This window comes from Nerophis ophidion, linkage group LG06 (genome assembly GCF_033978795.1).
Source record: "Nerophis ophidion isolate RoL-2023_Sa linkage group LG06, RoL_Noph_v1.0, whole genome shotgun sequence".
NCBI classification, from domain to species: Eukaryota; Metazoa; Chordata; class Actinopteri; order Syngnathiformes; family Syngnathidae; genus Nerophis; species Nerophis ophidion.
Genome location: NC_084616.1, coordinates 53467913 through 53495250, shown reverse-complemented (window position 1 = coordinate 53495250; position 27338 = coordinate 53467913). Strand labels below are relative to the sequence as shown.

Genomic DNA, 27338 nt, shown 5'->3' with positions numbered 1-27338 from the left:
GTCAGCCACCGATTGTGTAAGTTCTCCCACTTAAAATGATGACAGAGGTTTGTAATTTTCATCATAGGTACACTTCAACGGTGAGAGAGAGAATGTGGAAAAAAAACCCCAGGAATTCACATTTTAGGAATTTTAAAGAATTCATTTGTAAATTATGGTGGAAAATAAGTATTTGGTCAACCATTCAAAGCTCTCTCTGATGGAAGGATGTTTTGGCTCAAAATCTCACGATACATGGCCCCATTCATTCTTTCCTTAACACGGATCAATCGTCCTGTCCCCTTAGCAGAAAAACAGCCCCAAAGCATGAAGTTTCCACCCCCATGCTTCACAGTAGGTATGGTGTTCTTGGGATGCAATTCAGTATTCTTCTTCCTCCAAACACGACGAGTTGAGTTTATACCAAAAAGTTCTATTTTTGTTTCATCAGACCACATGACATTCTCCCAATCCTCTGCTGTCTCATCCATGTATCCATTTTGGTACAAACTCAACTCGTCGTGTTTGGAGGAAGAAGAATAGTTCACATGTCTTTATTGTGTATATATTTGAACAGTGTTCATGTTGTGTACAAACTGTATTTATAATATGTTGTGTAAAGGAAATTTTATATTTCCATGGAGCACAAGATAAAAGCCTGATGTCTCCTGGTTTTACTACATCTTGTATTTGAGATTGTTTATAGGGTTTGGCGAAATAAGTGCTCAACTTCAGCCTAAACCATTTCAGTCTGTAAAATTGTCAATTTATGAATGTAAAACTGTTTGCTTATTTTGTTGACCACTGACCGCACAAATGATAAATTCAACTAACAGATGGATAATTCTTAGTTCTCCATCAGCAAGCGCATGTTCATTCGAGGACAAAGACGCACGTTTAACTAAAAGGAAATGAACAGATGTTTATAACCTTGTATATCTATGTTTATATTCGGGGTTGTTTTTATTTATAATTAATAGTTGAATAGCTCCATGTGAGGAATGATCAGGTGTAACCTTAATATCTTGATGAGTGGTCAGTTATGTTTGCAGTGATGGCTGGATTAGATATTAACCATGGCCTAAATCACTTTCTGCTGACGGATTTGGAAAGTGATAATCCAAGGTGTGCCTTTTAAAAGCCGGGGCATTTTACCCGGGTCCAATCGTAGCAAGCGTCCCTCTCCATCACGTTACTGAACAGCCAGAAGGAACACCCGAGAAGGACTAATCGTAACCGCCAACCGCAACCATGAACGGCACGGAGGGACCTTATTTCTACATCCCTATGATGAACACCACCGGCATTGTCCGGAGTCCTTATGAATACCCTCAGTACTACCTTGTCAACCCAGCAGCCTACGCTGCTCTGGGTGCTTATATGTTCTTTCTCATCCTTCTCGGCTTTCCCATCAACTTCCTCACTCTCTACGTCACCCTCGAACACAAGAAGCTGCGAACCCCTCTAAACTACATCTTGCTGAATCTGGCGGTGGCTAACCTCTTCATGGTGTTCGGAGGATTCACCACAACGATGTACACTTCCATGCATGGCTACTTTGTCCTGGGGCGCCTGGGTTGCAACGTGGAGGGATTCTTTGCTACCCTTGGCGGTGAAATCGCCCTCTGGTCCCTGGTGGTTCTGGCTATTGAGAGGTGGGTGGTCGTCTGCAAACCCATCAGCAACTTCCGTTTCACCGAGAACCACGCCATTATGGGTTTGGCCTTCACCTGGGTGATGGCCTGTGCTTGCGCCGTCCCTCCCCTTGTCGGCTGGTCCCGTTATATCCCAGAGGGCATGCAGTGCTCATGCGGCGTGGACTACTACACACGCGCCGAGGGTTTTAACAACGAGTCCTTTGTGGTTTACATGTTCGTCTGCCACTTTGTCATGCCCCTGACCATCGTCTTCTTCTGCTACGGTCGTCTGCTATGTGCCGTCAAGGAGGCTGCCGCTGCCCAGCAGGAGTCCGAAACCACCCAGAGGGCTGAGAGAGAAGTCACTCGCATGGTTGTGATCATGGTCATTGCCTTCCTAGTATGTTGGGTGCCCTATGCCGGGGTGGCCTGGTGGATCTTTACACATCAGGGCGCTGAGTTCGGACCGGTCTTTATGACCATCCCGGCTTTCTTTGCCAAGAGCTCCTCCATCTACAACCCCATGATCTACATCTGCATGAACAAGCAGTTCCGCCACTGCATGATCACCACCATGTGCTGCGGGAAGAACCCCTTCGAAGAGGAGGAGGGTGCATCCACTACCAAAACCGAGGCCTCCTCCGTCTCCTCCAGCTCCGTCTCCCCTGCATAAAAGGCCGTCAAAGCCATGCAACATGATCCACTATCCGAGAAGAAGAGTTCTGCTCCCCTGGGACACGACTGAAGGCAAGCGTCTACAAAAACAACAACCTCCTTTTTGTATTTTTACCAACAAGTTGGTTCAATGTAAAGACAGTGGCAGGGAAGATCAGCCCATTCCAGAGTTGTTCCTGTATGTACAGAATATCCAATGTAACTATCTGTGAGATTGTTTCCCTTAGAATAAGGGAAAACTATGTTAATCTTTAACAGTTGGATCTAATATGATACTGGCTTTTTTTTTGGGAATGTAGAGGCATGTAATCGAGGCAACCTAAAATAAAACGCACTTTGCAAATGACTCACCGTGTTTATGTTTTACTTATGACTGGACTGGCAAAGTACATTCGTCCGTAGTATTTTGGACCAAAGGAATAAATGTGAACACAAAATTCTGAATAAATTCATGTCTTTAATCAATTTGTACATAACAGGGAGGACAAGGGGATTGGATGCATAGGTTACTTTGTATTTATAGCTTGTTCTAGACAGGGGATTATAATTATTAATTGTAATCACATTACAGTCCAGTCAGTACATGACTCGACACTGCTTTTATCCAGTGGCGAGTATTGACAATATTAACTATAGGTACACACAATAAAATTGTGAATACTACAACAGAAGTACTTATTGAGTAAAACACAATATAATCTCTACAATTTAACAAATGCTTGCTATTTTGCTTCTTCCCAATAAGGCTTAAGTTAAATTGAGTCGTCTCTTCCTCAATAAAAGCTAGCAGCTCATGTTATGATTTTGACTCAAGCTATCAGTGGAGTGGAGCGCTATTCTGGAGAGATTTGAGCACTGCACACTCGTGCGCATTATGACCTTCATGCATTGCCATAGCAACCATAATAGAAACGGATCTGTCCTGGAATACAGATATCATCTGTGGGTAGAGCGTGCACAGAGCGTTTTTTAATTTGCATAAACAACATTAGAATATTTCATCTTGGACGAAAAAGTGGTAAAATATGTGACTATTAAAAAGTCGACAGGAAACCAATACACCACAGGGACGGCGTGGTGAAGTTGGGAGAGTGGCCGTGCCAGCAATCTGAGGGTTACTGGTTCAATCCCCACCTTCTACCATCCTAGTCACGTCCATAGTGTCCTTGGGCAAGACACTTCACCCTTGCTCCTGATGGGTCCTGGTGAGCGCCTTGCATGGCAGCCCCCGCCATCAGTGTGTGAATGTGTGTGTGAATGAAAATACTGCCAAAGCGCTTTGGGCTCCTTAAAAGGGGTAATAAAATCGCCATACAAGTAAAACCATTTACCATTTACAAAGGTTAACAGGTTTTAGAGTACAGTATTTTCCTATTAATGGGTAAAATGTGTGGGTTGTGTGGCGAGAATTACAAATGTAACACAAGCATGATTTGTTTTTGTCTTAATACAGGGATCATGGCTGTGTTTTCTTTGTGAGTATTTACGAAATGAGGTAGAGTTGTACAAATAAGTACAGTTTCTACAGCAGTTTCTCTTTTATATATGAATAAACAATTTGATCGCAAGTTATATGGAACACTTTCATCAAGTGTCTAACATCCAGTAATGTGACAACTGTGATCAAACTGATCCTTCCCAGGAGATATTATAGTAAAAGCAGTCGTGTAAGAATACGAGCATCCTTCTGATTTTGTATGGAAAACTTTATTTTGATAATAAAAATAGCATTCACAGACTTATTTTGATAGCTACATATACATTGTAATCCATCTCATGGAAAGAAGCTGGATAAGTCCACATCTACTTGTACTTAGACTAATGTTATGTATAGCTTCATGGGTCAAATAAAGCTATGGACAATGTAATATTTATATATGCATAGTTTTATATAAAAAAAATGTCCCATATACAAGTACTGCTCTTATCAACACATACACAGCATTATGTCCGCAGCATATTGCAAGAAATAATGCTTGAAGAACACAGACTGCAAACAAGTGCTTTATAATACAAAGGCAGGCTAACCATCGAGAAATTCAAACGGACAAACAGATTCTGATTGACCAAGTACAGTCTTTCATTCGAAAAAAATCTTTACATACCTGATCCAGAGTAAGTCAACACAGTTCCCATAAATCATCAGGTCCATTTCAAAGATACAAACACAATATCACATCCCTCATTGCTGAGGTTTGTCGTAAATTTCTCTTTTGTACATTAAAAAGGCAACATTTCTGTGTTTTTCCTAATAATCACATAGGAAACATCTTTACATGTGATGGCCAACAGGTGAGCATCAAAAATGAGTTTTTTTTCCCACTTCAAATCAGTACCACGGTGGACAACGGTGGTCAAGTAATATATTTGTTCTGATTTTTCGGACACTTTTTTACTTGTTTAAATGAAAGTGAAACAAACAGAATATGAACAAAACACGTTGTAAAGCAACAGCCAGACTCAAGTGGGGGGACAGCGTGGCTCAGCATGGCAGATTGGTTGTCTTCGAGACTATACTGGGATGCATTGTAATTTCTAGAAATCGACTAATGTATTCTAATGTTCCTTGAATTACTTTTATTTAGGAATTATGCTATGATTGCTAAAAAGTAATAGCAACTAAAAGTGTTTTCTGGGGGTTACCTGCATTGCCGCTCGCGATGGCCAAAACTGACAATACACTCAAGATGTTGTATTTTTTGTGAGAGTAGAATACGCAATCAATAGGGTAGAGGTGGAAGCAACAAATTCAAAAAGGTAACAGTGCACGGTGCCTATTAGTTGTAACCAATCTAATGTGAAGTCACACAACTCAACATTAATTTATGCATGCATCTTCCACTGGATCTTGAATCTATTCTTTTTCCTTCTGACTGATAGTTTTAGCTTGGGTCCATCCAAGCTAAAGGTATATCACCATTATCATTTATTTTTACATCTCCTACAGGAACTTCTCGATTTTGGAAAATGGGGTGTTTTTAGAGGGATAACACATTTTAAAGAAGTAACACAATGTTAGATAAGCATGCTTTCCCGACATTTATCTAGGATTTAACCAAGCTCACTCAAGATGGGTACCAAATTAAATAAAGACAGCCATAAATAAATTATTCTTAAAAATCTGCACTTTGAAAATTAACCTATGTGATTTTCACAGTTCTTGTAAGCCATCGGTGAATTGTGCTATCATTTGTTCCTTAAAATAAAATACCTTTAAAAACGCACAACTGGAAGCCTGTTTCATATCTCAGAAGGGAACAAAACATTTAGATTCAGCAATGCAGACAAAAAGCAATATTACCGATTTCATATGCAGGCACATACAATACTTCTACTATAGTACAACAACCTGTTATGAGCAACGTAACGATGACAAAACAACCAATGTGAGCTGATGGGATTGTACTCCTGCTGTTGAAGGAATCTCTGCATGGGATCACAACAAGTGAAGTCTATCAATAAACCGGCTGACTCTGGTGGTCCAGTTCCAGTGTATAGTACACATAAAGGGGAGCGTCCACTCCGCTCTAGATGCTGAGGTCTTTGGGGCTTTCCTTGTACAGGCTTCTCTTGGGCTCAGGGAGCTGGTTTGAGCGTCGGCCAACTGTGTTATTGTTCTGGCCCGTGTTGTTGTATGCAGCATTGTTGTGTGCAGCATTGTTCTTCATCATGCTATAATAGTCCTTTATTCTGGGTGCTGCTGCATAGTTCTGCTCCTCCCGGCTGTAGTTACTGTCAGGGGAAGAGTCCCGCTCCGCTCTGTACGGTTTCTCCAGTGTTCCATTCGTCAGATACCGCTCGGAGGAAGAGTCTTTCAACAGGTTGCCGTTCTTTGTGGTTCTGTCTTGCGTGCGGCCTCTGGAAAGCGACGATGAATCTCCGTTGTTGTTGGAACGCTCAGGGGTGAAGGCCTCCCCGACTCGCCCGCTCATCGGCGAGTCTTTGAGGAGCTGCCTGCGCTCGTGGAATTTGCGCTCAGGGGTGACCGTGAGGAACCCTCCATCGTCATACTCCCTCTCAGGTGTACGATCCCGTTGCGCTCGCTCTGCCCTGCGATCCATCGACTTGGCCCGCCTGCGATCAGGGGAGGAGGTTCGCTTTGGGGTTGGCGAGCGATCAAGGGAGCCGCGACGCTGTGTGCGAGACCTCCTGTCCAAAGTAGAGCTGCTGTTTGAGAGTCCTTGGCCCCTGAGTTTTTGTGCAGCTGCAGCCCTCTTCCCTGAACTGTCCTTTCTCAGAGTCTTTAGAAGTTTCGAGATTCCGCTTTCTGACTCTGACTTTTTGACCTTGCGGCCTCTGCTCTTCTTGTTGCCGCTGCTACCGTTGCTGTTGTTAGGAGACGGCTGCCTGGGGTTACTTTGACTGTGATTGTTGTTCCAAGTGTGGTGATGGTGGGGGTTGAACAATCGGCCTTGATAGTCCATCTGATCTGACCCAACCCTGTTCCTGTCCCTTTCTCGGCCACGTCCAGCCTCCTCGTGGCATGATGGTGTGTGAAGGTCTGGTGGATAACTGGACTCCAATGAGGTGTGATATCTGCTGTAGGGTGGCAGCGTTCTCATTTCCGAAGTGTTTTGTGTCCCGGGTGTGGGAGTGTACCCGTCATTGCTGCCGTCTGAAAACGAGGACAAAAAAGAAGCGATGTGATACACTTCTTATGTGTACTTAAGCAGCAGTGACATGACAGAACCACTGGGCGGGGATTTGAAGCAAATCATGCATACATGTGCTCAGTTGGATGTAGCATGTGTCCCCAACTATGATGCACAACATTGTGTTTCACAAATATACATGGAAGTTGCATTGAAGTAACACAAGGCTTCAATACAGGTTGGCTACTGGGCTGCAGGCAAAACACAAGGTGATGTCAGCAACAACATTGGCAAGTGTGGGGCGGGGTTATCAATGACACTGCAGGCACCTGAGAAATACTTCAAAACAATATGGTGATGTGTACCACCTGTACCAATATACAAAAAGAAAAAAAACAACAAGCAGGTTTAATTGATTGGCCAGGTTGCTACGGCAGCCGCATGTGATGGGTGGCAGCATTAAGTTAGTCCTGGTCCTTTTCACAAGTACTTACTGATGTGGAAAGTTTGACTTCAGGCATGACATGACATGACATGTAGATAGTTTACTTTGTCATCACATCGGCACACATACACACATAGTGGGATGCAGGCTGGGATGAGCTGGAAGAACTCAAAGGAAAAAAAAGACAGGGTGGATCGGGACAGACTTCTGGCTACAAACCGTGGTCTGATTTTGGCCCATTAGGTAGAAACAGGGCTCTCCCATCTTGTCATTCCTCATTGTACCAACAGCGAGATGAGGAGCCATCATCGCTGGAGAGAGGAGGAAGAGCCCAGCAACAAGAGAAAGATCAGAGAGAGAGGAAGAGCAGAGCAGCAAAACAAAACAGACAAGAGGCAATTTTAGCATTTCTCCCAAAAGCAGTAGACTGTATCATCAAATAGTACAAAGGAAGCGACGCATGTGTACTGATAGACACCTGGTGGTGCTGCAGCACCTGCCCTTCTGCCCTGCATGAAGAAAGTGTCATGTTGGCTGGTCCCAATATATTTTACCTTCATTCACGAATATTCAATTCCTCTTGAATATGGGTTTCTTCAGGTTTCAACAAGTCAAATTAAGAACCACATACCGACAAAAAAATAGAAAAACTTGATCGTTGTACAGTCCTGCAAGTGTTTGCGGCGTTTTGGCATCTTTTGACAAATATTTATCCGTGATTTTCGCCAATTTTATTATAGTTCCATTAACTTCCACTGCAATATTTACAAACAGTGCCCTGCACCATGGCTACACATTTGGAGCAGAGTAATTTCGTAGCTTTAAGACATGTTTGATAGCATTAGCTGTAGAGAGCTGGCTAGCCCAATCTGTAGCAACCCTAAGAGGCCTACAAGCCACAGTGAATCGGTTGAGATGCATAATATATTTAGCCCTTTAGCTAGTCCTACACCTCAGTCTACCAGACATCACACCTTAGTCATAGGGGGACACTATCACCGGGAACACACAGCTTAAGTAAACCAGCCATAACTAAGAGTATTCCCGGGGCCTGAGCACTCGACATTGAAGCTAATGTTAGGGAGCTGACTCAGAACAGGCCTAGTAAGCACGTACGATAGACTAATCGCACCGATAGCTGCACGAACATAGTTGTATACGTCGGCTCCAATGACACTAGGATGAGACAGTCAAAGATTAGAAAGAGGCCACAGCTCTGACTTGTAATCTCTCTAGAACAAGAGTCACCAACCTTTTTGAAACCAAGAGCTACTTTTTGGGTATTGATTCATGCGAAGGGCTACCAGTTTGATACACACTTAAATAAATTGCCAAAAATAGCCAATTTGCTCAATTTACTTTTAATAAATAAATCTATATATATATATATAAAAAATGGGTATTTCTGTCTGTCATTCCGTCGTACATTTTTTTTCCTTTTACGGAAGTTTTTTTGTAGAGAATAAATGATGAAAAAACACTTAATTGAACGGTTTAAAAGAGGAGAAAACACAAAAAAAATGAAAATTAAATTTTGAAACATAGTTTATCTTCAATTTCGACTCTTTAAAATTCAAATTTCAACCAAAACAATTAAGAGAAAAACTAGCTAATTCGAATCTTTTTGAAAAAATTTAAAAAAAGTATTTATGGAACATCATTAGTGATTTTTCATGATTAAGATTAATTTTAGGATTTTGATGACATGTTTTAAATAGGTTAAAATCCAATCTGCACTTTGTTAGAATATATAACAAATTGGACCAAGCTATATTTCTAACAAAGACAAATCATTATTTCTTTTAGATTTTCCAGAACAAACATTTTAAAATAAATTCAGAAGACTTTGAAATAAGATTTAAATTTGATTCTACAAATTTTCTGGATTGTCAGGATTACTTTTTTGAATTTTAATCGTTATAAGTTTGAAGAAATATTTCACAAATATTCTTCATCTAAAAAACAGAAGCTAAAATGAAGAATTAAATTAAAATGTAGTTATTATTCTTTGCAATAATCATTAAAAAAAAATACTTGAACATTGATTTAAATTGTCAGGAAAGAAGAGGAAGGAATTTAAGGTTGTATTTTTTTCTCTACAATTGTCTTTCTGAAAGTTATAAGAAGCAAAGTAAAAAATAAAAAATAAAAATAATTTATTTAAACAGGTGAAGACCAAATCTTTAAAATATTTTCTTGGATTTTCAAATTCTATTTGAGCTTTGTCTCTCTTAGAATTCAAAATGTCAAGCGAAGCGAGACCAACTTGCTAGTAAATAAATAAAATTAAAAAAATAGAGGCAGCTCACTGGTAAGTGCTGCTGTTTGAGCTATTTTTAGAACAGGCCGGCGGGCTACTCATCTGGTCCTTACGGGCTACCTGGTGCCCGCGGGCACCGCGTTGGTGACCCCTGCTCTAGAAAGATGTCTTAGCATCGAGTACTTGTCTCTGGCCCCCTGCCTGCGAGAGGCAATGATGAGAGGTATAGCAGATTAGTCTCCTGAGTGCTGTTGACCTCTCTCCATTCAAAATGATCGTCTGCTCGTTTCCCAATAGACTGGATTTGCCGATGAAGTCGGGACTTTGGGTCACCAATCCTTATGCATCAGTCAGTGACGTCTCTGCGCCCCGACATGTCTACATGCGAGAGGATCCCCCGCTGGACCCACTATGGACTGGACTCTTACTTAATTAACTGTATCCACTCGGCATCCATTGCACCGGTCATCCAAGAGGGATCCCCACAGCTCCGGTCCCTTCCAAGGTTTTTTCGTTGTTCCCATTGGGTTGAGTTTTTTCTTGCCCTGATGTGGGATCTGAGCCGAGGGTGTCGTTGTGGCTTGTGCAGCCCTTTGAGACATTTTGTGATTAAGTAAACTTTGATTAATTGATTGATAGTCTTGCTTAGCAAGTGGCTGGCTAGTTTTTATAGAGAACAGGGACTAAGGTTTAATGATAATTGGTCCTCTTACTGGGGCAAACCGGGCTTGCTAAGGAGGGACGGCCTTCACCCTAACCGGGAAGGCGCCATCACTCTTTCGAGAAAAATAGATTTCTGTTTGAGTCCCAGTTGATGAACTACACTAAAGCTAACTAGGGCACAGGCAAATACAGGCAAAAAAAGTAATAAACCTACAGTAAAAAAATTGAGGTACTTACAATAAGGTCCCTCACATCGTTGCCTCTCCATCTGGCTGTTATCAACCACCTCCATGCACCCTATTCAGATTTTATCAGCCAATTTTCAGAGTTTGTTACTGATGTAGTGACACATAAATGTAATATAAATGGGTTGTACTTGTATAGCGCTTTTCTACCTTCAAGGTACTCAAAGCGCTTTGACACTACTTCCACATTTACCCATTCACACACACATTCACACACTGATAGAGGGAGCTGCCATGCAAGCCACCCATCAGGAGCAAGGGTGAAGTGTCTTGCTCAGGACACAACGGACGTGACGAGGTTGGTTCTAGGTGGGATTTGAACCAGTGACCCTCGGGTTGCGCACGGCCACTCTCCTGCGGATAATATGATTATAATAGGGATTTTAATATCCATATGAAACTACGACTCTTGCTGGCCTATTGTCCTCGGTATTGGCACCATACCCAAATTACGTGGGCTCTATCGATAATCGCACTAACAACTTTAACGATGCCCTGCACAATGCCATTGATAGTATAGCACCCCTAAAGCTAAAAACGCACTCTAAAAGTAGTGTACCCCCTGGTTCAAAGAAGAAACCACAGCTTATGCAATTTGTTATTCTTCTAGGCAGATCTGTGTGTTTATTTCCATACCTGACTGTTTTTGCTACAACTGTTGCCTTCCTCAGTTGTCGTGGCTATAAGTATAACAAATTGCATAATTGTTTGAAGACCTATTTGGATTACAGAAACAAGAGCTCTTAAACTATAATGTAGAAAACTGGAAAGCAAATGCCGTACAACTAAACTTGAGGTTTCCCATTAAGCACATATTGATAGTTAAAAACTTAAAAACACGCTCTTACCTTGTCTAAAACTAATTTGTACTCCAATCTCATCCGCCTCAATAAAAACAATCGTAAATATTTAATACAGTAGCATCACTAACCCAACAAGAGACCTGTCTCAGTAGCTCCCCCCACTCACCTGATGACTTTATGCAATTCTCCACTAAGAAAATTGAGCTCATTATAAAGGAGATTAAAGATAATGCTTCCCAGCTCCAGTTGAGTTCTATTAACGCAGATACAAATGTATGTACAATGGATATTGTGCCCCAAATCAATCTCTCTCTTTCTGAAGAAATACCTTTAGAAAAACTCCTGCAACTCTTAAAAAGGACAAAACAAACATTTTTACTTGACCTACTTTCAGGGGAACCTATCAAGGAGCTGTTTGTAATATTAGGACTCTCATTACTTATCATTAACTTATCATTTTCCTTTGGTACTGTTCTGCTACCTTCTGCTTAAAAGACCTAACCTCAATTCTGACCTCACGGTAAACTACCGGCTGTACCACCTTCCCTATATCTCAAAAATCCTCCAGAAAATTGTTGCACAGCAGCTAAATGAACACTTACCGTTTAACAATCTCTGTGATCCCTTTCAGTCTGGTTTCAGGGCAACTCACTCTGCAAAAGTTACTAATGATCTATAGCCAGTTATGGATACTGATGCCTGCGATGAGGTGGTGACTTGTCCAGGGTGTACCCCGCCTTCCGCCCGATTGTAGCTGAGAAAGGCACCAGCGCCACCCGCGACCCCAAAGGGAATAAGCGGTAGCAAATGGATGAATGGATGGATACTGACACGTCATCCATGTTGCTGCTACTTGATCTCAGCACTGATTTTGATAGCATTGATCATAACATTCTATTACAACTTATCAAAACACACATGGTATGTCAGACTGAGACCTTTTCTTGGTTTAACTCCTATCTTAATGGTAGGATACAGTGCATCTCCCATAACAATGTGACCTCGGAGTATGTTAACGTAACATGAAAGGTTCCACATCCGCACTGTAACACATTATAAACGCAACATAACAATTACCCAGAATGCTATGCATCCATGACTCTTTCAGGCTATATTATACACCCCGCTAGCACCAACACCCGAATCCCCCTCACCCCCCCTTTCGTGCGCATGTTGAGGTGGGCGGGGGTGTATAATATTGTCAGGAAGAGTCATGGATGCAAAGTATTCTGGGTATTTGTTGTGTTGCGTTTATGTTGTGTTACTGTGAGGATGTTCTCCCGAAATGTGTTTGTCATTCTTGTTTGGTGTGGGTTCACAGTGTGGTGCATATTAGTAAGAGTGTTAAAGTTATTTATATCACAACCTTCAATGTACTCTGTGTCACCCAGTATGCTTTGCAGTCGTATATGTGTATCTGCGGAAGCTGCATACAACATGTTACTGGACTGGCAAGATGTCTGTACATGTTGTAGAAGGCGTTAAAGGCAATTGCTTCATGGCACGCCCCTTATTACTGTTATATGGGTGACCACCAGCGGTTATTGGCGAGAATGGTTGCGGCTCCCATTGTCTTCTTTATTTTGTGAAACGCGTCAAAATGTAGAGGGCGCTAAAAGTAAAGCCATCACGGCACACCCTCAATATTGTTGGCAGAGTGAAAATCGAAGAATGTTGAACCCGGGTGATGTCCGGAAGACGATCCGAGAACCGGAATCCCCCTGTAACAATCGGGGGGGTCGGCGATTGTGCAGCTGAGCCACATCAGAGTGGTCAAAGAGCCGCATGCGGCTCCGGAGCCACGGGTTGCCGACCACTGTTCTAAATCAACAGGATTGTTCCTTTAATATCAGGAAATGAATCCCAGAAAGTGTGAAGAGGATCAGTTGCAACCAATTTGAAGAAGCATTAATCGATATACTGGTGTGGAGCTTTGAACAAAAATGTAAAGCTGATGCCTCACACAGGAAGATTAACTTCCAGAAGGAGAGGAGCCTCAAATTAACACATGTCAACTTACCATACTCAGGTACAGATCCATCCCCACGTTTCAGGACAAGATGTGCTCGCCGACCGCCATTCTTGATTAGCTCGATGGCACGTGAATGCTTCATGTTCTTTGTGCTCTCGCCGTTAATCTCCAAGATCTCATCTCCCACCTTGAACACAGCAACATTTTTATTATGAGCATACGTGAATGTCAAAGAAACGACAGAATCACATGTAGGAAATGTCATACCCTCATCTTGCCATTCCTGACAGCAGCACCGTCCTCGGCAAGCCTCAACACATACAGGTCCATATTGTACTCTCGCCCTCCTCTGAGGCTGAAACCAAAACCTTTGCTGTCACGTTCTAGGTCCACCGAGTAGAACTCATTGTCCTGTCAGCAACAGAGACAATAATCCAGAGTTAGTATCAATACATACGTTTGATCATGTGAGCAAGCACCACAATGTTTAAAAAAAAAAAAGATCTGTTCCAACGTTGCCCTGCCTAGTTTGGTTCAAACCCTGCATCATATTCACATTATTCAAATTTCAGGAAGTGACCTAATTTTGGTGTAAATCCAGTGCTTCTTTATTTTGTTAAGAAAACCTTTAAAGTGTTCGTTAAATAATTAGTGTCACAAAAAGAAAACAAAGCAGCAAAAAGTAATGAAGCACAAAAGTTAAGTGGCTCTTCTTGACTGTAAAGCATATCGTCTTTCAGAGTTGCTTGATAAACATTCATATTAAAAACTATTTGTACAATTGTCTTTTGCGAAAGGACCTATATGGCTTTCATTTCACAACACATATAAAATGAATCATGGGTTTCCATGAATCATATCATACAGCAGTATATTAGATGTATTCCAATATAGTTCAGTAATTGGCCTTGGCGAAAAGGCTGAACGATTAATCGACATCAAATTGACATCAAGGTTTTAATCAGTGCAATAAATAAATGCAAGAAGCAGAGTTTTTTTTTTGTCTCTAGTCAATGGCATTTGAGTGAAAGACATGTTCGCAAATGACAAATGTTGAGCCTCGCATGTCTTTCCTGCTTCAAACAGGGAGAAATAAGTCTCACTTTGTGCATCTCTTTTCAACACCTGATTTAATAGTAGAATGAACTGAACACAGTGAGCCCTTTTTTCAGTGATTCACAATATTTTTCTGGTTGGGCGGAGGTGAGACAGCCAGCTTTACAGACACAGACAACAGCCTCGCGACCCACCAGTGAGAAGTTTTGCAATGTAACAGAAGTTAAGAAAAAAAAAAAAGATCACTGTATAGTCATAATCAGTTCATTCTTCAGTTTCAGAGTGGGGTGTAGACAAAGGCTCTGAGTCTGTCTGCATTAAGCCAAATGTTTTCTAAAGTTAATTATTGCATATTGTTCCAATGTGTGTCACCTTTACACAATACTATGTTGTATGACAGTCTAAATGTCTCCCTTCACATGTTATTTTTTGCAGTTTATACTTTTTTTATGTATAAATATAAGACTCGCAAATCCAACAGAAATCTCAATTTTGGAGGAAAGGTTTTTTTTCTAAAAATTCTGCAGCCCTAATTGGCGCTAAATCACAAGTCACCCATCTGAATAATTAGCATTATTTGCATAAGGTATAGAGCAGTGTTTTTCAACCATTTTTGAGCCAAGGCACTTTTTTTTTTTCATTGAAAAAATCTGGATGTGCACCATCAGCAGAAATTGTTAAATTTTTTTTTAACTCAGTAGCCGATATTGACAATGAAAAGTTGTTTGTGCAAGTGATGGATATCATTTCAACCCATTACCAACCATGCATCACTATAGCTCTCGTCTCAAAGTAGGTCATCTGTCATGACCTGTATCATCACGCCGTGACTTATTTGGAGTTTTTTAGTGTTTTCCTGTGTGTAGTGTTTTAGTTCTTGTCTTGCGCTCCTATTTTGGTGGCTTTTCCTGTTTTGTTGGTATTTTCCTGTTGCAGTTTCATGTCTTCCTTTGAGCGCTATTCCCCACACCAGCTTTGTTTCCCAATCAAGACTATTTAAGCTGTGTTGTCACTATCCTTCTTTGTGGGGAATTTGTTGATTGCAATGTCATGTACGGATTCATTTTGTGGTTGACGTATCTGCTCCACACGCTGTAAATCTTTGCTGTCGTCCAGCATTCTGTCTTTGTTTACTTTGGAGCCAGTTCAGTTTTAGTTTTGAATTTACATAGCCTTTCCTTAGTTTCAATACCTTTTTTTAGGGACACTCACCTATTGTTTATTTTGGTTTTAGATTTGTATATACCCTTATACCTGCACGCCATCGTCTGCATATTGTGATCACGACAAACCATGTTCCCGACATCTACAAAGACATTATCTACCTGCTGCCACCTACTGATATGAAAGAGTATAAGACGGTTACTCTGCCGAGCTCTAGACAGCACAGACACTCAACAAGGGCACATTATTTACGGATTATGATAACTGGTTTGCAAACAATATTTTTAACCCAAATAGGTGAAATTACATAATCTCTCACGGCACACCAGACTGTATCTCACGGGACGCTAGTGGGCCGCGGCACAGTGCTTGAAAAACACTGGTTTAGAGTCAGCACTACTTTAAAATTGACCTACATTAACTTTCAATCCATCACTGGCTGTTGAAATTAAATAAAAAAATATGTTTTTTATATTACATTATTCTTAATCGGATATATCTTTTTTATTGCTGGTGATCTAATAATTAATGGAAATTAATTAAATTTAGAAATGTATTACCTGTGGTGTTTGAGTTTGTGTAGGTAGCGGCGGCGGAACTCCTTTCGACTTTGAATTATTCCTTTAAAAAAACATACAAGACAAAGTTTAAATCACTTTACAAAAAAACCCTGCATATTCACATGTGCTCTACCGGGATTCTTTGGACTGTTGAGGAGTGTGTGTGGTGGTGATGGTAGCTATCTTCTCAGCATTAGTCAGCAGGGAAGCATTGGAAGACTCTATGGAAGAACAAAAATGATTAAATATGACACAATAACTACAATTAAGAAACCTTTTTTTTTTTTTGAAAATAAAATGAAAAAAAAAACATGGCTGATGGATAATTCTGTGAAGCTTTAGTGACGAGTCCTGTTTAGTGAGAAATTTTTGACTCATGTGCTGCATACTTCTTTTTGACATTTAAGCTAGAATGAAAAGATTAATAGGAGCAGGAAGCACTTGCTTAAAAGTGCTGACATGTTTTTTCTCCCTGTTTTTAATCCTGGGAAACTGGCAAACTATTACAAATGGCAAAAAAAAAAAAAAAGCTGCAAGCACACAGCCAAGAGGAGTTGTACAGATGCTGGGGAACTTATTCACACTCAGTGACTCATGGTGGTATATTAGGGTTCATACTGGAATGAAAAGTGCTAGTTAAGAGTAGCAAGAGTGCCCTTTTCCAAGCTACCATTACGATAAATAATACTTGCTTGTCTCCAAGCCAAAGCCTTACCATCACCGGGGATGATCCTGAGCGAGACCGTGTTCCCGGCTTCCTTAATCAGGTTGACGATGTCCGAGTGGGACTTGTTGGTGATGGAGCAGTTGTTGACAGCCAATATCCGATCACCGACTTTAAGCTTCCCGCAACGATCTGCCGGGCTGCCCTCGATGATGCGCCCTATTTTGTGGGGCATGGCCACACAAGCATTTCCAGCTTTTGTGTTGACATTCATGTTTGTTTCATTTTTGATTGGTTGTGTTGAGTGAGGAAAAAGAAGAGGGACAAAGAGACGGAAAAGATGATTATCACCCCTGATTAAAGCACCCGGAGAAAGATATCAGGTTTGTTGATCTGACTGAAATCACTTTACATGCAAAATGAAACTAAAGAAAAAATGTGTCTGAGTGCAGAAGCTGTTCTGCGTTGCATCTTGTCTGATGTGTTTTTCAATGCACCATTAAGCAAACGAGGCTTCACATGACACTATATCATACCCTACTACACCACGCTACACTATATTCCTAGTTGAATGGCGCTTAAAATATTGTGGCTTTCTCACATTGCTGATTTTTTATTTTTCAAAGATTATTTTGCAACATTTTTCCCCTTGAACTAAGCAATTTTAAGTATTAAAATGGAAAAATAAACTTAAAAGTATCAGAACTACTGCAGTATTGGCCACTGTATGAGACCAAACCAATCAGAGCATGCTCTTCAGTATCGTGGCCACTGGTTGGCTCAGCCTGAGGCAGCCTTCCTATACAGGGAATAGTGTAAAGGTGACTAAAGGGTGGTTTTTCATATTTCGAGGGTTCAAGTAATGTTAAAAAACTAATCTAAAAGGTTGTAAACAGTTTGTTTCATGCTCTAACGTTAAAAATATTCCATTTATAATTTTTGATTCCTACTCCGCAGAAATACATTTTTTGCTGTCCCCATCTGGAACCAATTAACAGTAATAAACGAGGGATTACTGTACTTTACTATACTATGGTATGATATGCTATACTATATTCAAGACACATGACACCACCGTCCCACATATCGTTGAGGGATTAATTACAACAAAAACGCTGCTGTGGTGTAAAAGTAATTCGGTCTTTGTGCTAAATATATACAGTACGTACTTTCTAGGAGGACTCAGAGTTAACATATGCAGCCAGAAGCTTAGAAATGGCAGCAGTGAAAGCTCTGAAATAATAAAATATCTTCAGCTGGCTGGCAGGGATCAACATGACATATCTTGTCTACTCAGAAGCTGCACACAGACACTAAGGATATTCAGTCATCCTGGCCCTCCTACTATATCTCATTGCCTTGATCTCTGCCCCTCCTCCTCACAATCCTCCATCCATCTAGTATTCCTTTTCACGACACCTATATTTATTGCGCCTCTATACTTTGTGGCCTCCCTCCCTCTGTCTTGATTGAAAAATGCAACTGTATCCTGCTGTCACTGTATCACGTAATGAAATACGAGGCATCAAGGGATGAGGCAGGTACGCTAGATTTAATACCCAATCTGCTAAGCACAACACAGAACCTAGGTCACAGGGTGGAAGGGTGAGTCAGGGGCGGGCCCTGATGGACGACGCCGAAATTGTGATGCACGGGTAATTTTATCACATACAATGTCGTTATTTCAAGAGCTGACAAGCCCCCTGCATTAGATATTTTGTTCTAAATTAAAATAAAAAACAACAACTAATTGCACATTATTTTTAATATATCAGCTTGTCCCCCATATTGTTGAACTTGATTCACAGTGAGAATAAGAATGTGAGATGATACTAAGCAAGACACATTAAAGTCCATTTATCTCATGCTGCCAAAAAGACTCAGAGAAGAGAGAAAACAGCAAAAGAAACACTTTCAAAAGTGAGGTATTAAGACAACTTTGGTGATGAGACCATTCACGCGCACAGGCACACACACACACAAACAAACACACAAACACACACTGCTGGCTCAATAAGTAATGCTAAGTCACACCATCATCCCAAGGGGTCAGTCAACGCAGCTAACACCCATTGATGTGTTTTGCAGATGACACAGTACATGCAGATGACACAGTGCAGTACATCATCATAACGGCGAACTACACAAGAGCCCTTGGTTTGACATTGGGGACGAGATCCATTACTTGGTGGTTAGATCAAATCAAATTTGTCCATAGGAGAACATCTATGACAGTTCATCACTGCCCGAGCAATTTTGATAGTCGTAATTTGGCTGTTTAATGCGATACGTAAACACAGATTGTGAGGTCGGAATCTGTGACGATGAAGCTTGTGATAAAGCCACAGTCAACCTAATCCTGACAGAACGAGCGCCGCTCATGACGTGATTTCTAAATCCCTGTAGATAATAGCGTGTTTGTGACTTTGATATTAAGCGCCCACCTTTCAAAATCTACCTCATGCAAGTCAAGGGATAGAACCTGGTGGAGAGAAGCTGCACACATTCTGTACAGTTCAGTGGTGTAGCCGTGCTCTGTGCTTTGTGAGAATTAAGCAGCCAAGTCTTTGGAAAAAAATAGCTTTGAGGCCCGATTATTTTAGCTTTAAAGTAACTTGTGCATATTGATGAAAGATGCCCAAAGTGTAGTAATCGACAACCCTATTATTTCCATAATAGAACGGATACCAAATATGAACCTCTGGCTTCACTTTAGTTGAAGCCAGAACATGTAGTTATGTTAGGTGCATTAAAACAACACAAACAGCTTAAAAGTTATGCTTCAAGCCTGTGTGCATATAAGTAAATCCTTGTTGAAAAGTCACAAATGCAAAGTAAAAACGAAAAGTGCTGTATTAGACAAGCTGCAGTGAAGTATTGCCAGGACGAGTCAATCAGATTCGATGGCTTTGAGACAAGCCTATATCACAACTTGCAATCACTTCCTGTTATTACTCTTTCTGGTTATTCTGTGTCAAGCTTGCAGATGTCAGTCCTCTGGTTTAACGGAAAAAAAAAGGTAAATCCATTACAACCACTTGAACTCCATGAAAGCTACACACGCCATTAAAACGCACATATAAAACCCACATATAAAACCCAGCAGTCAGGTTGTTTTTGAGCGTTCCGGAAGAGATCCACAATAATTTCCCAAGATACCCAGATTCTGAAATTCCCACCAAAATCTTCTGGACCTTGTCCATTGAAAGCTACTCACAATACTTACATGTGCTGTAATATTATATTACATAAAAAGGTTACACTGATCAAAAGAAGTTATACGCAACATTACTCACCAAATGTAGTGCCAGCATCAGGCCTGGAAACAGAGGACACAATGACAAAACCGAAGCCCTCGTTCTCTCCACGTTGGATTTCCACGTCGTACGGCTGAAGGGAGGCAGGAACAACAGTGCTCCCGCTGCCACCTCCTCCGCCACTGCCAATGCCACTGGTGGAGCCGCTGCCTGAACTGACAGTGTTGAGAGAGTTCTGGCTACCCTGTGGGGTCCGCTTACCCTCAGTCAAGCTTGGTGCTTGGGTGCTGCTGTGGTGGGAGGAGGCTGGCGATGGAGGAACGTCACCTTCCCCCTTTGAGACTAGAAACGAGAGGAAAGAGTTCTCATGTTAAGAAGGCTGAAGGACATTGCTAAACATACTGTTCGTATTTCCCAGCACCTCCGTATCCAGTAGTCTTGCGTCTGACAGTGAGGTTGACGTGGCCCTGTTTGGCGGCCTGCTGCATCAGCTGCACTACCAACTGGTGAGACTTGCCTACCACCGCCGTGCCATCGACACAGATTAGCTCATCCCCTGAACGCAGACGTCCATCTTCATCTGCTGCACCATACTTCACAATGTGACCTATGTAGATCTGGAACAATCAAGGAGACAGTCAATTACAGAGTAACCATACTGCACATTGTTGTGGGGGGTTCCATATTCCAAATGCAGAAATACAAAAAAAACCAAGAAGCAATAATAGTTGTGACCTAAAGTACACTAGCATACCTGGGAATGAGGTGCACCATCCACCATCCATACCTTGGTTTTTGGGCAACTTTTTTTGATTCTGTTTCAGTAAGTTGTTTTGGGTGTAAAAGAGAACTATTTTGCTTGTCAACATAAACTAAATTATGCAGTAAAAAAGTATCAGTAGTGGACTGACTACAATTATAATTTTCAATCAAAATAACAATAACTAAAGAACACTTTCAAATTGTGAATTGCCTTCTTACATTGTATATATCGGTGCTTTTCACCAGTGGTTTGGCAAACAGTGACCCAAAAACTTTAATAGTAAACATTATGGAAATACATTGAAGGGGAATTGCACTTTTTTGTTCGTTCACAATCATGAAGAGAGACAAGAACACACATCTTTTTTTTCTTGGGATAGGGGGGTTAAAAATAATTTAAAAATGCCTGGTAGATGGGAGTCATCGTTGTAGCCTTTAAAGCCCTCTAGGCAAGTTCAAAACCCTCTGTCAACATTTTGTATACACAATGCAAGTCTATATATAATGTAGTAACAGACACAATCATAAAAATATATAATATGTACAAACTTACTATATTTATCGTATGTTGGTCATTTTAATCAATGCCGGAACTAATTATTTTGCGCATTTGTTTCCGTTTCCATAGCAGCGCACGTCCAACGATGGGTGTTCTTACCTCCAGATACAAAACGCTTGTGTCTGTTCATCATGGCAGACTTGGTAACAAACAACGAAGACGACTATTTTTACCTATCTATTTGAAAATACAATTCATGGAGGATGAACTGCTGCTTCGAGAAGCGAGTACGGAGGAAGTGTGAGATGTTGGAGCAGACGAAAGCCGACAGAGTTTGGTGAAAGTAAATCGAAGCTGCAAAATGTGGAACTTGACATAAATGGAGTGCTTACCCCAAATAAACCGGAAAAAAACTCCTTTGACAGCTGGACCAAACAGACCATTGAGTGAGTCACACTTTATATTCATCATGACACACACAGCACGTCATGTGTGTATCATGACAGACATGCTGTCTGGCTGGCTGTGTACAAACAAAACATAAAATGTGGGGTAATGTTTACTATAATATGATTGTTCATGTTTTTCAGTCAGAACAGATTGCTATCTTATCACAGTGTTGTGCATGACAAACTCAAAAAAGTTTTGTGCTGACGTAGACGCACGGCAATGTGCTACTATGCTAGAAAAAGAGTTCCTCTGTGTTTTTCATTGATTAATTGAAACTTGTGTTAGTAGATTGCACGGTACAATACCTATTCTGTACAATTGACCACTAAATGGTAACAACCGAAAACGTTTTTCAACTTGTTCATCATCTTCATTTATTTTGATTCCTTTAATTAAAATGCATATACAGTATACAAACCACGTACAGTTGACACTTTCATTTTATTTTTGTTTCTTATACATTTCCATGATCAGAAAGGAGCAGATGGAAGAATACTATTCTTATATTTATCTGCCCCCTTTTTAACACAAATTATTTTAGATGACTTTATAAATGTTCCCTCCACCAACACCCGAACTCCAACATACGTTTTAATTTTCATTTAAGCATTTTCACAATGACACGTTCAATCTAAATCACAATTTAGTTTGATAAAATTCCAGTTTTCTCTTTTTGTAACTCTGTTTAAATTCAAAGATATTCTTACAACTTTTTAAGTCTTTGTTTAGAGAATTCCATGTTTTCACACCCGCAATAGACAAGGACATTTGTTTCAAATTTGTTCACACTCTTGGATGTTTAAAGTCATATGGCCTTCTGTGGTTCTCATCTTCAGACGTGAACACAAATAACTTTTGTAAGTCCTTCGGAATAACTTTATTTCTAGCTTTGAACATCACTAACAGAGTATTCAATTCTACAATGTCTTTTAGTGTTAATAATCCTGATCTAATGAAGAGTGGATTTGTGCGGTCTATATATCCCACTGTAAAAATGATACGAATTGCTCTTTTGTGTGAAAGGAATAAAGGCATTATGTTGCTGTGATATGTACGTATTTCCCCATATTTCAGCACAATAACTGAAATAAGGTAGAATAATTGAGCAATATAACATTCTCATTGTATTGTACGGGAAACTGTACTTAACCTTGTTCAAAATAAATAAGCTTTTAGATACCGCATTTTTCGGAATATAAGTCGCTCCGGAGTACAAGTCGCTCCGGAGTACAAGTCGCACCTGCCGAAAATGCATAGTAAAGGAGAAAAAAAACATATATAAGTCGCACTAGAGTATAAGTCGCATTTTTGGGGGAAATTTATTTGATAAAAACCAACACCAAGAATAGACATTTGAAAGGCAATTTAAAATAAATTAAGAATAGTGAACAAAAGACTGAATAAGTGTACGTTATATGACGCATAAATAACCAACTGAGAAGGTACCTGGTATGTTAACGTAACATATTATGGTAAGAGTCATTCAAATAACTATAACATATAAAACATGCTATATATTTACCACACAATCTGTCACTCCTAATCACTCATCCCATGAAATCTTATACGTCTAGTCTCCTACGTGAATGAGCTAAATAATATTATTTGATATTTTACGGTAATGTGTTAATAATTTCACACATAAGTCGCTCTTGGTCCGATAACCACATACTTCAACGACACGAAAAGAAGAAGTAGTAACATAGTAGGCCTACATTTGGAGGTTCTATTTTTCACAGGTATGTGTAATATTTTACGCAGTTTGAACAGTAAAACTGTGTTTGATTATTTAATTAAGTGATTTTTTTTGGCATACCACTAGATGGACTCTGTGTACCACTAGTGGCAGAGTCGTGTATAGAGAGAGTTTGGCCAACAAAACAGCATGCACCATGACTGTTACGAAGTACAGACCGTCTGTGGAAGTCGCCAAGGCACAGCCGTTCCTGGCCTGGATGCAAGCAATTTCTGTCGTTTTAAGGTTAGTTTTTCTGACAAAACAAACCAAAATAATAGGTCTATATATAGTTTTAAACAAACTCCAGCTCATAATCTTACAATAAAACATGTTTTTAATTCATGGAACTACAGTATTAAGTGAATGGTACAGTCCTGCAGTGTTTTAAGACCAGAAGACCGTCTAACACGCACACGACAGCGCAAAAAATCTAAAAAGAAAATACACAGAACGACCAAAAAAATAACTTATGACTCTCATTTTGCAAAAATTTTCATTAGCTTTGGACTGACAATCATGGAGAATTTGTCACTTTTCTGTGAAGTATATCAACTGTGTTGTCTGCCTCCAATGTATTTGTAATCACTCTGTGTATCACTCATTATGTATTATTATAACGCCGCCCTCCTAGACCCCCACCCATCTCCCGAATTCGGAGGTCTCAAGGTTGGCAAGTATACGCACAAGATGCTGTAATCGGTGGCTCTCCAGTGTTGTTTGTGAACTTTCACTTCCCATACTTGTCTTCTTTCCGGGTTGTGGGGAAAGTGATGTAAAAGATTTCCACAATCCTTGCGAATGGAGCATCCCAATATTGCACAACCGGGCATTTTTACACATTGAAAAACTAACGAGGAAACGCCACAAGCACATAGCATCAACTCAAAGTTGGTAGCACTCACAGCACCCTGTAGTCAAGTGAGTGCCTTTTAAACAATCATTGAGGCGATCGCCTGAAACCGATTTGGCCATACATTCTTTATACACGACTCTAACAAGTGGTTTCGTGCACCATGGTTTGAGAATCACTGCTTTAGTTTATATAGTGTTTCCTCAACGATTTTAAATTAGCATAGTAAACTTTAAACTATATGTGGTTGAGAGTCTATTGGGACTATGGAGCTATGTGCACGCTTTAGGCATTGTCCATCACTCCGATGGAAACAAGCACCTATTTTGGCACAAGTCTGGACCCCAGGAAGAATAGTCTCCACTGCGGTATAGACTAATGGCGATCCTTAATGGACTGAACTAAACTAAACAAACACAACACAAAACCGGACTTTAAAGAGACGCGATTAAAAAGCAGCCTTCACATAAAATAAGTAGAACATATAGACTGCCAACTGACTGAAGGAAAAACCAGCAGATACTATTTGGCATGTGAATTATGTGTAACAGTAGTTCAAGTGATAGACATAAATTGAACATATTCGTGATTCAGAGGTAAACGGGTACTTACAGGCTCCCCAGGTTCATTTCCTCCAAGAATACGGAAACCGAAACCTGTGTCCTTTCGCCAAAGGAAAATGTCCTGCTCCTGACTATCTGGCACTGAAACAAGCACAGAAACACAGAAAGTGACAATGTGCTAAAAATGCCTGCCCCATACTCCCCTGACTGAAGAGCTTGTATGTAAAGTGTAATATTGAGTTCCTCTTTTGACATAGTAAGATTGCTTTTGTGTCATTACTACACATCCATGGTTATTTGTAAAATTATGTTATGGATAAGGTGTTTGTTTTGGATTGTAAGCGTGCGGGATCAACAGCTGCTCCTCCCCTCTTGAGCAGGAGCAGCCGTTTGCATAAAGCCACTGACCACATTTACACACAGTAGAGTGGAGAGAGGAACTTAGGTCACTACGATTTTAGTGCCAGTCTGTTTTGACCTAGAGACAGAAGACTGCCAGTAATTAAGTGGTCTGCTTCTGATCCATTAGTTTGCAACCAACTCTCTGTTGACCCTTGACATTTTAGTGACATCAAAGCTCAAAACCTCTACCACAGTGATGTTCACCTGGCAGCCGAGTTCAATTCAAAACTTGTAAGACAAACATTTTTTCAGCAAATTAAACACATTGACAGATATGTGCATTGGAATTTTAACTTTGCTAGTAAATATAGAACACTGGGTTCCAAAATTGTGATTTATATTACTAAGGCGTTCCTCAAGGAACCCCTTTAAGTCCTATCTTTCTTGGCAGTTCAAATGTTTTTCCCGTAATTTGATTTATGCTACTAAAGTGTTGCTGTAACTTGTTTACTTCAGATGCAATCACCAGTAATTTGTTCAACACCTTAAGTTATACTGGTGGTGTTCCTCATGGTTCCATTTTAGGTCCTCTCCTTTCATCATTTGGGCTATTCAACTGGTGCTCCACAAGTTCAGTTCAAAAAACTTGTGAGAAGCTCATGTTTTTGGAGCTGATCCTTAAAACAGCGGAACACTCCTGTAACACTGACAAAATATATAGACCAAAATGTAATGTTTACTGTAGAGAACGCTGGCCCTCAAGAATGTACGGAAGAAAATAGTGAAGGTAGAAGTCCACTGCACCCCCACATCCACCTTTGAATATTGGTAAGTTCCTAAAGCAAGTTAACAAAGTTGGGGGATAATTTTAAACTTTCTCTTTATTTGCTTTTAAATGAAATTGGGCTCCTTTTAACACGAACATCACCCTAACCAGTGTACATTATACACAAACTTTCACTCATATCTGCAAGGAAAATTCTGGCACTACTTGACATACTTGAGTATGAACGCTGACAGAATTGGGGCCTCTTTGACAGACTTTGTCTCTCTTATTTCAATGTGGCTCCCAACCTCCTCATTTGACTCTCGAACTCCTCCAGGGGTTATCAAACACTTATACTAATCAGCCTCAACTTAAAGCAACCCTCTCCGGGCCTAGTTAATATTTAATTTGCAGCAGTCCTAGATTCTACAGACATCCACGATTATTAACCAGCACTGCGCTACACAACAGAGTGCTTGCGTCGGGTGGTCACAATCGCAAGCTTGCAAAAAGATAACACAAAAGACTTGTCACTGAAATAATCCCATTACAAACATGAGTTGCTCATAGTGAATAGAGCAGCCAGAGTGTTTGTCTATGAATGGTTTCATTCATCTAGGTCATTGTAATCTCAGGGCATTCAATCGCAACTGGACTGTTTGGTGTGTTTCAGAAGATGTCACAGACCAATTCCCCATTTCAGGGATGGTTTTTCAACCTTGACATAGATGGCTTCCCTCACTCCTCTTTCATACCATCTGTCCTCCCTGTCCAGAATCAGTACATTTTTGTTGCCAAGGTAGTGCTGTTTCTCCCTGAGGTGCTGAGTCTTCACCTGAAGAGTTTGCCCGTCTATGCTGTGCCATGCATCGGGTTAGTGGTTGTTTTGTTTCCTCCAATACATGAATCAGTGCATTCATCATTACACTGTATGGCATACACCAGGTTGTTTTGTGGGTGTAGAGTGTCTTTAGGATATTGGTCTCAGGGTGTGGTAGTGTTGTGTTGTTTACATTTTTTGTGTTTCTCAGATAGACTTGATACAGATGGAAAGACAATATTTTTGCGTCCGTCACCTTTTTTACTCTTCATGCACCCTGTTTTTGTTATTTCTGGAACTGGATGCACTTTTCACAAACGGCCGGCTGGAGTAGCCCCAGGTTTTGAGGAGCTGATTAAGCCTATTCGGATGAGAATCCGAATAGGATGAGAGGCCAAACGTCTGGTAAGTTAAGTTAAAGTACCAATGATAGTCACACACACACACTAAGTGTGGTGAAATTCGTCCTCTGCATTTGACCCATCCCCCTGATTACCCCCTGGCAAGGGAGGGGAGCATTGGGCAGCAGCGGGAATCATTTATGGTGATTTAACCCCCAATTCCAACCCTTGATGC

At 40.6% G+C, this 27338-nt stretch overlaps 2 protein-coding genes across 17 annotated transcripts in view; one reads left to right on the top strand and one right to left on the bottom strand.

Annotated features, from left to right (window-relative positions):
* Positions 1–1135: 1135 nt before the first annotated feature.
* On the top strand, positions 1136–2637 carry LOC133554929 (rhodopsin). Its single transcript, XM_061904235.1, has one exon. It carries the CDS (start codon positions 1231–1233, stop codon positions 2287–2289), a length of 1059 nt encoding a protein of 352 aa, XP_061760219.1. The 5' UTR covers positions 1136–1230; the 3' UTR covers positions 2290–2637.
* Positions 2638–3976: 1339 nt separating this feature from the next.
* LOC133554928 (membrane-associated guanylate kinase, WW and PDZ domain-containing protein 1-like) overlaps positions 3977–27338 on the bottom strand; it is a 219752-nt gene continuing 196390 nt past the window's right edge. For 13 of the 16 annotated variants that reach the window (XM_061904218.1, XM_061904220.1, XM_061904219.1 and 10 more), the window contains 9 exons: positions 24884–24975; positions 20394–20589; positions 20012–20314; positions 16767–16970; positions 16185–16272; positions 16052–16112; positions 13539–13682; positions 13320–13458; positions 3977–6906 (listed from right to left, as the gene is read on the bottom strand). In XM_061904218.1, coding sequence (XP_061760202.1) covers positions 5819–6906; positions 13320–13458; positions 13539–13682; positions 16052–16112; positions 16185–16272; positions 16767–16970; positions 20012–20314; positions 20394–20589; positions 24884–24975 — 2315 coding nt within the window. In that variant the 3' untranslated portion in view covers positions 3977–5818. Of the gene's footprint in view, positions 6907–7547; positions 7640–13319; positions 13459–13538; positions 13683–16051; positions 16113–16184; positions 16273–16766; positions 16971–20011; positions 20315–20393; positions 20590–24883; positions 24976–27338 lie in introns of all 16 variants that reach the window. The other 3 variants (XM_061904233.1, XM_061904234.1, XM_061904225.1) reach the window with 2 other exon arrangements.